At 39.3% G+C, this 15,114-nt stretch overlaps 1 protein-coding gene across 3 annotated transcripts in view; it reads left to right on the forward strand.

Annotated features, from left to right (window-relative positions):
- UBR3 (ubiquitin protein ligase E3 component n-recognin 3) overlaps positions 1-15,114 on the forward strand; it is a 209,644-nt gene that overhangs the window by 90,783 nt on the left and 103,747 nt on the right. For all 3 annotated transcript variants that reach the window (XM_074967530.1, XM_074967531.1, XM_074967532.1), the window contains 4 exons: positions 2,710-2,851; positions 9,410-9,514; positions 11,220-11,393; positions 12,931-13,391. In XM_074967530.1, coding sequence (XP_074823631.1) covers positions 2,710-2,851; positions 9,410-9,514; positions 11,220-11,393; positions 12,931-13,391 — 882 coding nt within the window. The remainder of the gene's footprint in view (positions 1-2,709; positions 2,852-9,409; positions 9,515-11,219; positions 11,394-12,930; positions 13,392-15,114) is intronic.

Genomic DNA, 15,114 nt, shown 5'->3' on the forward strand with positions numbered 1-15,114 from the left:
AACACTTTTTAAAAAAAAATGTAATTTGATGTATTAAATGTTGGCTGGGTAACTTTTGCATTCAACACATAATTTTAGAATTGCTGCATTTGAAAAGAAAAAATGCAGGTCACTTTCATATACCAAGAAACTACTATGCAAATGAGTTTTGATGGAGGTGAGTTTCAGAAAGATAGAATATGAGCCTTCTTTACTTTAACTGGTTTAATTCAGCATCTGGGCTTGCCCATTCCTTCCAGCCTATCCCAGGCCAGGTGCGAGAAATCTACTTGTTCATTTGCTCATTTTGTTCCATTCTCCCTACTTTTGCTCTCTACATTACTGTTTTAATTCACCCATCCTTTTCCTCTTCCTCAACTCTTGCTAACACCACTTTCTTCCTCTTTTATTAGACTCTCTACTCCAACCAAGTTCTGCTCACATGCAGGGCAAGGGGACTGCAGGGACCTATTTGTGGCTTCTGAATTCACAGCCATCCAGCTGCACACACATTAGAACTAGTATGCCAGTTGAGAATTGGGCAGAGCTCTGCCTGCCCCTCCCTTCCCTGTAACACCCACTTCCTTAGTGGACTTTGTGTCTGTACTGTTCCTCTTGTGAAATCCGACAGGATTCTGTTCTAGGCTCCCTGTTTTTTTCAGTCTGCCTTTTCTCCCTGTCCTCTTCACCTTTTAACCATTTGTATGTCTACACTTGGAGTTGGCAGCGTGATTCCCAGCTCAAGGAAACATATTCACGCCAGCTCTTATTGACCTAGCATGCTAAAAATAGAGTATAACTTTAGCAGCTGGAGCCACAGGATGGCTAGCCACTCCGAGTACTTGCCCTTAGTTACTACTCTTGCACTGATATTCAGCTGTATGTCCTTTACCCTGAACTGTGCTCCACCACTACTTCTGTGCTTGCAGGCATGCCTGTCACCACCTACACAAGACTACCAGTATGTGGCTATGCCTCAAATTCTCTCAGCAGAAATTTTCATCCATGCCCTTGAAAACTGCAAGGCTTTTCTATGAGGCTTTCCCAGATTTCAGATGTCCAGATGCAGGCATACAGAATGTTGCTACTGGCTTTTTCATTCAGTCACATGACCCCATCAGCTAATTACATTCTACAATGACAGAGACACACAATAACAAAGGGAGAGAAATTATAAGGTATAAGCCAGGGGTGGGCAAACTTTTTAGCCCGAGGGCCACATCGGGGTTGCCAAACTGTGTGGAGGGCCAGGTAGGGAAGGCTGTGCCTCCCCAAACAGTCTGGCCCCCACCCCCCTATCTGCCCCCTACCACTTCCCGCCCCCTGACTGCCCCCCTCAGAAACCCCGACCCATCCAAACCCCCGCGCTCCTTGTCCCCTGACCGCCCCCTCCAGGGACCCCCCGCCACAACCTCCCCCAGGACCTCACTCCGTATCCAACTCCCCCCGTCCCCTAACTGCCCCGACCCTTATCCACAGCCCTGTCCCTGACAGGCTCCCTGGGACTTCCATGCTTATCCAATCCCTGCTGCTCCCTGCCCCCTTACCATGCCACTCAGAGTGGCAGGAGCTGCGAGGGAGGAGGGACAGCAGGGGAGGGGCCAGGGGATATCCTCCCCAGCCAGGAGCTCAAGAGCTGGGCAGGACAGTCCTGCGGGCCAGATATGGCCCGTGGGCCATAGTTTGCCCACCTCTGGTTTAAGCAAAGGAGAAAACATATGGTTTCAGGAGAGATTTGGGAAAAAATGTAAAGATACAGGGAGGATGTTCCATACCTCAATGAATAATTTAATTTTATAAGGTGTTAAATATACCATGTGTATTAAAAATACTATACAAAATAGTTTAACATTTCCCTTTTTCTAGTTTTTTTAAATACAAAAACATTGTCCTGTTGTATCATCTTGTCTATAGATAAGTATATGTTTGACTCAAGCAACAAGTCTCATAATTTTCTGAGGAATAAGTGGCTGAGAGGAACTGGGCCATACACTAGCATATTCTGAAAAATTGATGCTCAAACAGTATATACAAATATAATTTGTGCAGTTTTGAAATATTGTGTATCTTGGTTTCATGATGACATTGGTTTTTATCAGGTACTAAGGGAAGAGACCAAGGCCAAAATGTGCAAATATAGATACCTAAAGTCAAATCTGATTTTTCAGAAGCGCTGAGCGCACACAGCTCCCATTGAAGATAATTCGTATTGAAATAATGGGTATTACAGATGCTCAGTATCTCTAAATAAAGTAGTCTAACTTTCGCAAGTCAAAGGCAGGTGCCTTACTTTTGACACACAAGTTAGAAAACTTTGGTCCATGCTAATATATATTATAACTATAGCCACATGGAAAAACAGATTTTGCTGAGGTGAAGACATTTCTGCAAATTGTTGTTCTTTAAGATCTTTGGAAGACTGAAACAAGCATTCTTGAAGCCATTGCAACGGATTTGTACAGGTCCATTCTCATAATGATTCAAGAGGGGATTTGCACCGGCACTGACTCCCAGTAATAGTAATGAGTGACCTTTGTCAATCCATTGCTCATAAAGGAGATGTGTTTGAAAAATGTTGTGTAACATAAATAATACTGCTTTGAAACTGTCAGTACCCTAAGACATAAGTAACCTGTATATTTTGATTCCCTATTGTCTATAATAGAGCTATTGTTTTCGTTCTGATTAGTGAAGCATTTAATTTTAGTCTCTTTTTTTTTTTTTAAACAGTTTAAAGCAGAGTGGAAAGTTCCCCGGAAACCCCTGGCCTCCCTACAAGAAACGAACACCACTGCATCCAAGCTATAAAGGTCTCGTGAAGCTTTTGCACTGTAAAACCTTGCACATTGTACTGTTCACACTTCTTTATAAGGTACAGTTGTAGTTCTGCATAATGAGAAAAAACTAGTTTTATTTTCTTATCTTAAAATAAGAGTGTTAAAATTAAGTAAATTTCTTACACTTGATTTACAGTGTTCAGGTTCATATGTGTGTAAATATTGATACTTTTGTACTTTAGAGAAAAAAATCATTTGTTTTTGATTAATGAAGGATTGTTTATGAATTAAACTAAGGTTGAGTTGTAACATCAGAATACAGCATTTTCTACTTTTAAAAATTTTCAGTTTCCACTTTCTGGTTTTTTTTTTTTTAGTAGCTTCTGTTTTTAAATGAAGTGGAATATAAATGCAAAGATGTAAATTTTAAAAATTTTTTCAGTAATTTATTTTATGACCATGCTCATGTTCTATGATTTTTCTGTGTTTGTCACTGTCTGTTATATATTATGTATGTTTCTTAACAGTCAGTCAGGTGTCCTAATAGCACCACCTGTTGTTAAGGTTGCCTGACACATTAGTGTCCCATTAGTGTTTTCATTTGCTTATGGCTTTGCCTAACTTTTACCATTTAGGCTGAAATTTTACATGTCGTGTGTGTCTCAGGCTGAATTTATTTGGAAAATTTTCAGCTAAAACAGTTAAGACATTTCTAAGAATGAGGCTAGGGAAAAATACATTGGCATGCCCATGATTTTAAAAAATAAATAAATCTGTTCTAACACCCCCCACGCTTTTGAGCAGGAACTTGAAATTTAACAAGGAGGTGCCCTGTGTGTCAGGGATGTGCCTTTTGCCATCCCCATGAAAGTACGTCCACATTTGGCCAAGTTATAAGCCTTTGAAAAATCACAGTTCACATCTGCTCAGTAGATACTTGGTAAATATTGGCAGCTAAAGTCTCTAAAGATTTAATTCACACTTGAGCATGATCCCTAGGGATGAGCAGGACTTGCCCTGCAATTGCAGTTGCAGGTCCAGGCACTGGAATGGAGAGCTTATATCTCCTGTATTCTCATTGCCTTTCCTTGCTGATATCCAGGCAGGGTGGAAGAGGAAGCTGCCTTATAGAAATGCAGAAGGGACAAGAATAGACCACGGTGGTGGCAAGTAGTTTGGGACATAGAGCCTGTCGGGGTGGAAACTGGGACAGGAAATTGGTAGGAGCAGGAAAGGAAAACCGGGACTGCAAGCTGGGATGGGGGGGGACTAGAATGACTGGTCAAAGCGACTGGGAGCTGGAGGAGGGAATGAGGGGCAGTGAGGGGGCAGGAGAGACGAAGATTGGATCAGGAGCCAGAGGAGGCTAGGAGTGGAAAAAAGTGGGGTGGAGGTTAGGGTTGGGGAGCCAGAACTGAGGGAAAGCCAGGGAGCAGGGGGAGAACTGTGTAAAGAAACTGGGACAAGGAGCCAAGGAGTGCATGAGTGGGGAAGATGGAGATTGGATGAGGAGTCTCGGAAGGGAGACTGGGACTAATAGCCAGTGCAGATGTGTGGAGGGGAAGTAGTGAAGAGACAGATCAGATGAGGACCTGGGCAGAAGTCTAAAGACTGGGGACAAAGGGGAAAGTGGGAATGGCTGGGCAGGAAAAATGGGACTGAGAGGGGAACTGAAGCAGGATGATTGGGATGGGGAGAGAAGCGGGGCAGACTTGAATTGGCTGGGCCAGGAGCCTGGCACTGGGATAATAAGCTTGAAAAGTGAAGACTGGGACTGGGTAGGCAAGAAGAATAGGACTGAGACAAAGATCAAGAGTTGGAGAAGATGGGTGGACAGGGACAGCTTGAAGGAGGGGATGAGACAGAAAGGTCAAGTTTGGGGAGGATGGGTAGAAGACTACACTCCTTTTAAGATCCTGTAATGGAACCCAAAATTCTTGAATCTCGGACTCTTCTCCTGCCAGCAGATATCTATGAAACCTATAGTCAAGTGTGTGTCTCCTCCTCCTCTGGTGCTGGTCTAAATGGAGGATGACAACTTACTACTGCTATCAGTTACTCCATTAGCTCAAGTAACAGAGGTCTGTGCAATGGATCTTAAAGTTCCAGCCCTGCTAATGAACCATCTCTTGTTTATGTCCTGATGCTTCAGATTGGAAACTTTTGGACAACACAACTATCCACACCTGTTTTTCCTTTATGATCTTTTAAAATAATGTTAAGGCTAGTTTCACAGTCCTCTATTTCAGTAGATTTGAACACTTTGAATGCTTGTGCTGTTCAGAGGCTCTGCACTGTCTTTAAGGAATGCATCACCCCAAACTTCTTTGCTCTCATCTCTTGGGGTATGTGGGTTCCCTGTCTTGTCTCACTGGGAAGCTCTCAAGAATCTAAAAGGAAATACTCAGTGTACTTTCCTAATCAGAATATACAAATTTGCTTCTGCTAGGAATATAGGAACTAAGCTGTGATTATTTCTAAGGATTGACTTAAGGGGTCTCTACATGAGTTTTTCTGTACATTTGTGAGTTCTTTTGATTTAAGACAGCATTTGTCATTTGACCATTTTTGAGATCACAAAAAATCAAGTATACGCATGACTGTTTTGGGAAATATTGCATAATTTGCCTTTTGTTTCTGAGTGGCATAATAGCTCATGATTTTGTTTGTCTTCATTCTAATGCTATCTTGAATGCAGTTCTCTCAAGACCCATTCACAGTGAGGTTAAGCTGAGTTTGCTGAATAAATTTAAAACTGTGCAAACATCATTTAGCTAGCTAGACCAGACTAGGTGCAAAACAGTGTTTGTCATAAAAACTTTTAAAATGGCAATCTGGCAGAGCTCAGGGATATAAATGTTTATAAAATAAGCTGGTCCATTCACAACTAAACTGTATTTAAAACTTGTTTTAAACTTTATTGCAACAAAATCAGTTTGAGCTCAGTATAGACAGGCTTCTAGTTTACTTTCTCCTCCACTTTTTCTCATAAATTGAGCATTCTCACAACTGTTCTTCCCTTTGAATGAAAACATTCGCCAGAGGGGAGGTCTTTCTGGATTTCCTCTTCCGAACTCCATTGGCTGTGACTCTAATAATTCTCCCTCTTCAGGAGAAATGGTGGGGTTTTTTAAGAACTCTTTTTTTCCCTGAATTGATAAGGGTGAAAGCTTAAGCTATCTCTTTAATGTATGTATTTATTTTGAGAAGCTTTGTTTGGGTGCTTTTTTATGTATCTTTCTGAAGTCTCTTGAATATGCTCCTCATCAGAGAAGAGTGAAGTGGGCTGGTGCTCTCCTTGGACCTTCTGGAAATTGCATTAGTCTCTATGCTCTTAGAAAGAGTGTCAGCTGGATTTAGTAATCCTGCTTATTTTCTTAGGGTCATAAATAGCTACTCCAAAACTGATCAGAGTGAGCAAGAAGGATATAAATTGGAGCTCTCATTTACAGTCCTGGTAGAAAAAGAGAATATTCCTGATGGTCTGGACTCCTCTGATAAGGTTATGAAACATGGACAAGGATCTTAGCAGCAGAGTGTGATGACCAATGTTTACCTGCGAAGAGGATGAGAAGCTGTTTGCTGGAAGCTAAAAGTAATGCTTGAGCAGACTTACCATTTTTCCAGGCTTACCTGACATTTTGATTTAAAATGTAGGACAATTTTATTTGGTCATAATCCTAGTGTACACATAATGTTTGCCTGGAAAGAAAGGGTGAGGAATAGGGAACTATGTTTGTCTTTTCCATTTAAACAATATATTCACCTGAACATAACTAAGAAAGAGGTCATCACCTTTTGCTGAACAACTGTACATAAAGTGCATTTGCTGAAGTTCTTCATATTTCTCTGATAACGACGCCAGTTGGTGCATTCCAGAGACAGACTTGCTCTTCAGTAGTCTCATTCTCTCACCACTCTTCACCACCAACTCAATTTGAATGCTTGTGTACTTTAGCAGAGGTTTTTAAGTAAGAGATCAAAATCAACACACATGTGGGAGCTGATCTGGAAAACAAGTCTGTGTTTCAAAAAATGAGCTCAGGCTGGTCTTGATACTTATCTAGCTTCTTATAATGGTGTCCATCACTGAAACATCTGAGTACCTCTCTGAGATAACCAAGATCATAATAGGCTAGTGGCCTAATTTTCCTCCATACTTCACCCAAGGCAGTTGGGCTCTTTTTGTTTGTTTGTTTGCATTTATTTATTTTTTCCCCTCATTCTATTTCCTGCCTCATCTCCCCCCTTTTTTTCTTTGCTGTGTTTAGCTGGAACTGTGGGAAAGTGAAGTCAAAGAAATGAGCTTTTCACTTCAATTTGAAGACAGTGAAATTTGTGGTCATTCATATCTCCTTAGGTAATGAGTTCTGAGGAATTGGTCCTGTTGCCAAGAAAGCCCTGCCTTCGGCTCTCGTGAGCTTCATCTTTGAGTTTGACATCTTTGTTGTTCCTGGTTAATATAACTGTCAAGGGAGGCCTCTTCAAAGAGGGAAGCACTTTCTGAGGTATCTTGTGCTAATTCCAGGGGGGGGCCTCGAAAGGTAACCCAGAGATCTTGCCCTTCAGCCCAGTTTCTGTGAGGAGCCAGTATAATGAGTGAAGTACCAGATAATGTTTTTGGTGGAGGAAGCTTTATTTTAATATTGGACTGCTTATGCCTAGGCAGAGTGAATTTTAATAGTCTCAGCCTGGAGCTCACAAAGCTTTGGATCACTTTGTCTGACAATGTGGCTCAGTCTTCTGGCTAGTGGAAGATGGAAGAAAAGTAATTTTTGATGCTGTTACTCTGTGTTCAGCTACAATGGGAAATCCAGACGGACCCTTCTGCTGCAGACTGCTTGTAGGAGGTAGTGATGTGTAGGCAAAGGAGCCAGTCTGTTGTGTGACCAATTGTGTCTTGTGTGGAAATAACTTGTAGAAGACCCATCGTTTACAGTGGGTAGGAGATTTTGCGCAATAGTAGCAAAGTGTTATCTGTACGGATGTTGAAGCATTCAAGAAAAATGAGGTACAATAGCAGACTCCTTGTCGTGTCATTTCAGCATTTCCAGCAGTGCTTATGAGAAGCCTTTTCTGTCTGTAGTTGAGTAGAGTTTCTAGGATTGTCTGTTGATTTGAAGATGAGGTGGATAGTCTTGTTTTTCTAGCGGAGCCTTTTCTGCACATGAGGACTGGCTGGGAGTAGAATCTCTGCTCTGCCCTCATTTTATGCATTTGAAGGGTATGGTGAATAAGTAATAGGGAGGGACAACATGAGCCAGTATTGGGCTTGTAATGTCATGCTAACCATGTCTTAAAAAGAAACCTAGATGGGGTTCTCATCCTCTAAGGTTCTGATAGATCAAGGGTCAACAAGCCAATAGTCAAACTCTCAGCACTGTGAGTGCATGATCTCAATTAACAACTACATGAGTTGTTCTCATCTCATTGCTATAAGCTGAGCATGCTTGAGTGACAAAGGCATCTGGTGGGTTGTTTGTTTTGTTTTGTTTTTTGTATAACCTTACATTTCTCATGTTTTGCTTTTTCTTATTAGCACTCGGAGTTTGGATGGGTGCATGGTAGTAGGCAGAAAATGCATTTTAATGGGAGCAGAATAACTGCCTGTCTGTAGTACTTTATTTGTACTAAGCTGTGGGAAAGGCTTCTGCTGGTAGAGTTCTGTCTCTGAGTACTGAACAGTAGGGTAGGAGCCACATGCTATGCCTTTCTTAGTTTGTTTTCATGTTCACTCTTTTTTTTCTCTTCGCCCTCTTTTCTGTGTAAACTTGAAGAGTTTTAATCTTCATAGGCTTCTGCTGGAAGGAGTTTCTGGGCTGTAGGTGGGGAAAAAGAAAAACAGTCATTCTCTATTTACATTTGAACGTCCTTCCAGCAGACTCCTTCAGGGAAGTTAGGAGGACTTGAGATACCTACTTGGAGACCCCAAATCTTTTGTTTTTGTAGCCTCTCAGGTGCCAGGCAAACTGGGAGATGGTACTGGGTTGGAGTCTAGAAACCATGTAGAGTTTTCTCTTGAGGAAAAGAATGGCGTTTAAGTTGTTCGGGTGCTTCACAGTAAACATCCCAGTAAGATGAACAGGGCAGTTGACCTATGTGAGGACTATTGTTTCAGACTGTCATTCCTTGTAGATTGAAGTAGGATAGCACTAAATCAGTTCACGTTGGCAGTCTTCCTTCATAATTCTAAGAGCAAGAAACTTGTAATTTAAAATCAGAGCTTAAATTCTGAATGAAAGAATTGGGCAACAGAAGTGTTGATGTAGCATACTGTCTCTGTCCATCTGCTCTTTTTTCTACATTTCCACTCAGGATTCCTCTCTTAATAGGTATGGCTCCTGAGAGTATGCAAAGAAAAAGGTTTGGTATTTTCAAGCAAGTGTCTCAAATCCATCTACCTTCTCTGAAGGAGCTTACTTGGAAGGGCATTCAGTTGTAAGTGGAAAAGCCTCATGTTCTGGGGCAGCAAATCTTATGTGAACCCCTTATCTTCCCCCATCAAAAGAAAATCTTGGTTATCTTCTTTATCTTTCAGTTTAGGTTACAGACCTCTTCCATCAGTTTCTTTGGCAGCTGTCTTTGCACTTTTCATATGAGGGTCTCAAAATGCCGTCATCTGAGTTACAAATGTAAATGTTTTTTTTTTCTAGATATTGATGGATCATCAAAATTTGTCAGAACATGTCCTTTGCATGGTTTTGTATTTGATTGAATTGGGACTCGAAGATTCACCAGAGCAGGAGTCCGATGAAGAGGTAAGTGTAATATGTCATTAGTTTTTTCCTTTTTAATAAGGAAAGTATTATTTGTATATGATCTTTAAACAATAACATTAAGAAGCTATAGGCATGATTTAAAATCAAATTTAATAATGACAATTTTAAAATTTGATTAGGGATACAAGATTGTCATTTTATCATATAACCAGGGATCAGTTCGAGGCTAAATAATATTTCTGTCTCAGGTTACAGCAAGGCAGGCAGTTAAGTGGCTTTATTATTTGTTGATGTGACTATGATTGAACATTGCCAAATTGCTGAAATTAGCTGGTGTTGGAATTTGTTCTCTCTTGCTTCCTCCTATTTTAAACAGGTCTTCATGAAACAATATCATTTTAGTAGTCTAACCTAAAGACTTGGCACCTAATCATGCAGTCCCTACTTGTATGCAATTTCACTAGGATTTACGTGTGTAAGCTAGGTTTACAAGATGGGGCTCTTGGCCCAATGTTTTTTGGATTTCAGGACTCTTCCTTAAGATTTGGGATATTTGCTGGGAAAATTTTCTTGAGAAAATAAATAATAGCCAGTTAATAGTTACTTCAGGAGTATTTTGCTTAACCTTTGTTTTAAATTAATGTGTGTGTTTTTGAATATCATAAAGTAGCATACAGTTGTGAAAATTAAATTAAAATCTTGTAGTACATATGCTGGAATGGTCAGTGTAATGCTAATGGACTTTATTTTGAAGAAAGCTATTGAATTTCACATTACCTTTTCCAACCAGTGTAAGAACCTAGATAGATAGGTCTTGAATGTCTGTGGTTCTGTGCAGGTCAGCTAGTCCGTGCCCCCTAACTAGTGCAGGATTTTTCCTTACAATATATATATTTTTTTCGTTGCTTTATCCAGTTCTGTTTTATATGACTCAGGCAACTGGACTTCTGCTATTCTCCTTAGAAGATTAGTTTACCCTATGCTAGAGCTCACAGTTAGAAATTTTATCCCCCATTACTCTCAGTTCATACCACTTTGTACTACCCTGAAGAATTCCTTTCCTCCTCATGCGTGCTCTCTTCATATACTTATAGATGCTTATATTTGAACAAAATATAATTTTTCTACATTTTTTTGAGGTTTTCAGTCCAGCAGTCTGTCACTAGCATTTTTGAAGATCTGTATCATTTTACCCAGGTACATACCTTGGTGGGATCTGGGTTACTACAGAAAATTCTTTCCTGGGTATCTGACTGGTGAATCTTGCCCATATGCTCAGGGTTTAGCTGATCGCCATATTTGGGGTCGGGAAGGAATTTTCCTCCAGGGCAGATTGGAAGAGGCCCTGGAGGTTTTTCGCCTTCCTCTGTAGCATGGGGCACGGGTCACTTGCTGGAGGATTCTCTGCTCCTTGAAGTCTTTAAACCACGATTTGAGGACTTCAATAGCTCAGACATAGGTGAGAGGTTTTTTGCAGGAGTGGGTGGGTGAGATTCTCTGGCCTGCATTGTGCAGGAGGTCAGACTAGATGATCATAATGGTCCCTTCTGACCTTAGTATCTATGAATCTATACTCCAGTGTACGGTTCCCTTTTACTACAGAGATAATAATCAGCTTTGGTACAGTTCTAAAAGCAACATTATTTATCACAGTCTATAAAAGAAATATCTATCTAGCTAACATATATATAAAATGTACACAAAGTTTTTTCCATTGATTTGTTTTTCATGGCTATTACTCTAGGATTCTGTTGGTGAACATGAACGTTGCCATGACAGTTGGTTTCCAGGTAGTAACTTGGTGTCTAACATGCGTCACTTTATTAACTATGTTCGAGTGAGAGTACCAGAGACTGCTCCAGAAGTGAAGAGAGAACCACCTGCAAGTACCAGCTCTGATGGCTTAGCTTCTTCCCAGGTAAGTGTAAAGAAATCCTAAGTTTTTTGTCTTCTGCAATAAGAGTGCCAGAAAGATGTAACTAATGTATTGATTTTTTTGAACACCAGTTAACTTACCTTAATACTGATTAGTTTTATAAGTTTCTCAGGAGTATTTTTCCTCACCAATACCACTACATTATTTCTGTGGCAGGATTATTCCTGAAGTGTGGAAGTTATTTCAAAACATGCCTTTTTCCAAATGACCATTTTTAATTCCACCCTCTTCTCCCTCCCTGCCCAACCTATCAGAGTCCAAGGCGGTCTAAGAGCCTTCAAAGAGAGGTAGATTTGTGTGCAGTTTGTATTCTAATGCCCTTAACTGTCAACATGGCTTTAACTACGCTAACCATAACTTCTAGTGCAATCCATTAATTTCTGAGACTTTTTTTATTTTGCAAGTACCTATGCATTTTGTCAGCCCCTCATTCTTAAATAATAGACTGATAGATTTGAATGACTTAGAATTTGACATAATTTGGTTTTTAAAATAATTTCCATCTATTAAAGGTATTAAATGTTTTTTTTTCCTGGCCTACTACTGGAGCAAATATGGGCTCACTATGTGTGTGCCTTTTGTTGTTTGTTTTGTTTTTACCACTGCAGATGGCAAACTAATGTTACTAACATATTATAATATTATGTTGTCTAGTGTCTCATATCTGAATAATCTTAACCTATTAATGATATGTAGAAAGTGTGTTTGAAATGATTAATGGCAAATTGGTTTGTTTTTGTGGAAGCAAAATTAATTTTTATAAAGGAATCATAAGATTTATAACCGGTAGATAATCCAGTCTCTATTGTCGTTGTTTTTATGTAAGAACACCAGATTTAAAGAGAGCTAAAGCAGTGACGATTAGTTTATATAGCAGGTATTTTTGTGTGTTAGCACAACATTTTTTCCCAATAAAAACTGGCCATCATTTAAAAGAAACAAAAGAAAAAACGGGAGTGCCTGAAGTCAGACTCCCCACTCCAAATTTAGTCACCTAAATAATTGGAAGCTGTTGAGTGCTCACCTTTTCTGGAAAATGAGGACTACGTTTTAAAAAAAATAGGATCCATAAGTTAAGCTCCTAATGCCATATTTAGGCACTTAAAAAGTAACTTGATTCTTTGTAGTTTTGATCACTCAACAGCTTACACTGAGATCAGTATCTTAATGTTAAATATGAAATTGATTATTTGCTGTTCAACTAAAAACATAAATATTAATATGGATACTTTAAATTTTCATACCTGGCTTTTTATATTTATGAGTATAACCAATATGTATAAAAGCATGTTGGACATGCAGGATATTTTGAATATAGAAATATTTTTAAATTGTGGCAAAATAACTAATAATTGCTTGGGAAGAGGAAATTAAAGGCATAGGAATGGCTTCATTGTTTTTTCATTAGCTAGCTGTTGGAAGCTGAAAAGATGTTGCCTATAGTTTTGCAAAATGATTATTGTTGATTCTTGTACTCCCTTTTATTAATCCACTACAAATAGCTCTTTCTTTTTTTAAGAACTCAGGGACAGCTCAAGTGTTCAGCTTGGTTGCAGAACGTAGAAAGAAATTTCAGGAAATTATCAATCGCAATAGTAGTGAAGCAAGTCAGGTAGTTCGTCCCAAGACATCAATGAAATGGTCAGCACCTGGTGCAACACCACAGCTAACCACAGCCATTCTGGAAATCAAAGAAAGCATATTGTCCCTGCTTATCAAACTTCATCACAAACTCTCAGGAAAACAAAACTCTTACTATCCTCCATGGTTTGATGATATGGAGGTTTTAATCCAACCAGAAATTCCTAAATATTCTCATGGTGATGGGATGACAGCAGTAGAAAGAATTTTATTGAAAGCTGCAGTACAAAGCAGATTGAATAAACGTATCATTGAAGAGATATGCAGAAAAGTGACTCCTCCTGTACCACCAAAAAAGATTAGTCCTGCAGAGAAGAAAACTTTGGACAAAGAGGAAAGGTAATGTATTAAAAATAATATGGGGCACAATGGAGCGGGTGGTGGTATGTACCCCTGTCTGTCTGATAAATTGATCTATTTGTTTGGCAGTAATCTCTAAACCAACAAATAATTTACCAAAAAATTTAAAATCTTAAATTATAACTCTAGTCTTCAACAGCCAGTCCTGCAAGCTGCCTGATTTAAATGTCTTTTGAGTGTCATCAGCACCTTGCAGGATTGGGCTTTTACATAAAGAAATTCTTGGGGAAAGTTTCCTGCTGTGTGTATAACTAACGATAGTTAGCATATGTTTTTGTAATGCTTGTCTTCCCTTTCCTTAATCCTTCCCATTGTTCCTGGTCATCTTGTGTCATGTTATATGTGAGGTCTTTTGATTGGCGATCATGACTTCTTTGTTTGCATCAGTGGTTCTCAATCATTTTTGGTCCATGATCAAAAATGTAGATTCTAAACATTCAGGGCTACAAAATAAAGAACTTTAAAGCAGACACCTTTTAATGTCTAGAACAGTTGTTACTATCTGAGGACTTTCTCTCCTTTCCTAGGCTGTGAGTGAGCTATACTTTTGGGAGGATGGAAGGGGTGATAAAGTCTACATTAGCAAAGACAAGAAAGAAACCGTTTCCAAGGAAGATAATTTTTTTTTAAATAAGGCCGTTTGAAGCTGACCATTTGGCTTGCAAGGTTGAAATAAGATCAGGGGAGATGAATTAGTGGGCACATAATGACATTGTATGTCTGTGATAAAGTGCACAATCACATGTATATTGTCTCTATGTATACCTATGTATATATTGTAGCAGGAGAGACGTGACTTCTATATAAAGGTTGTCTGATGCTTTTTTCCTACTTTTTTTTTGTTTTTTGGGGGAACACTAATGTCCCATTGTTTTCGGTATGATTTTGAAAGTTGGCAGGAGGATAGTCCTGGGGTCAGGGAAGTGCCTACTGATGATCCCATCAAAATCTGTTCAAATTTGGCAGAGAGACGCTTTCAAAAATCGCTGTATGCAGTTTGTGTTATGCCCAGACAAGCATGCTAGTGGCTTGCTACTAAAATTGCTCAATGTTCAGTGCTTTCCAGCATGTCACTCGTTTTGCCACACAGAATTGAGCTTCTGGATGGGGCACCATCACACATAGCATGTTTTTCCTTCTCTCTCTCTCTCTTTTTTTTGCATGTTCTATCCAAGTACTTAAAAAAAAAAAAAAAGTTATGTTAAAAGAATATTAAGTGGCAAAAAATAGTATGTGATCATGTAATTGAAGAGTATGTTAGTACATATGCAGACAGGGCAGAATTAAGGTTGTATGAGGAACTTTTAATGATCTACTATGCAACCTTAATAACATTAAGTAAATAGGGGATATTTTTGTGTGTGGTTGTATACACACCTACACACAGAATGTCACATCTGAATTTATTTTTGGTTTATTTTATTTGAAGAAAAATGCATTTCCAGTAACTTTCATACAGTTACATTTCTAGTAACTTTTGGAGAACCAGAGAGACTTCAGTGAAAGATTGGATCACCTAGCAGGTCAGTTTGCCCTTTGTTACTCAAGGAACACTTTTCTTTTTTGAAAAGATGAGCTTTCTTCTGAGCTGTTCCATCTTCAAGTGGTTTATTTGGCAAGATAATATTGATATGAACATAGCTGCAAGAAATCCAGGAATAGAAAGATTTCAGTCTTTTATAAAAGCTATAGGTTCCCAAGA

The sequence above is a fragment of the Natator depressus genome, chromosome 11, assembly GCF_965152275.1.
Source record: "Natator depressus isolate rNatDep1 chromosome 11, rNatDep2.hap1, whole genome shotgun sequence".
Classification (NCBI taxonomy): Eukaryota; Metazoa; Chordata; order Testudines; family Cheloniidae; genus Natator; species Natator depressus.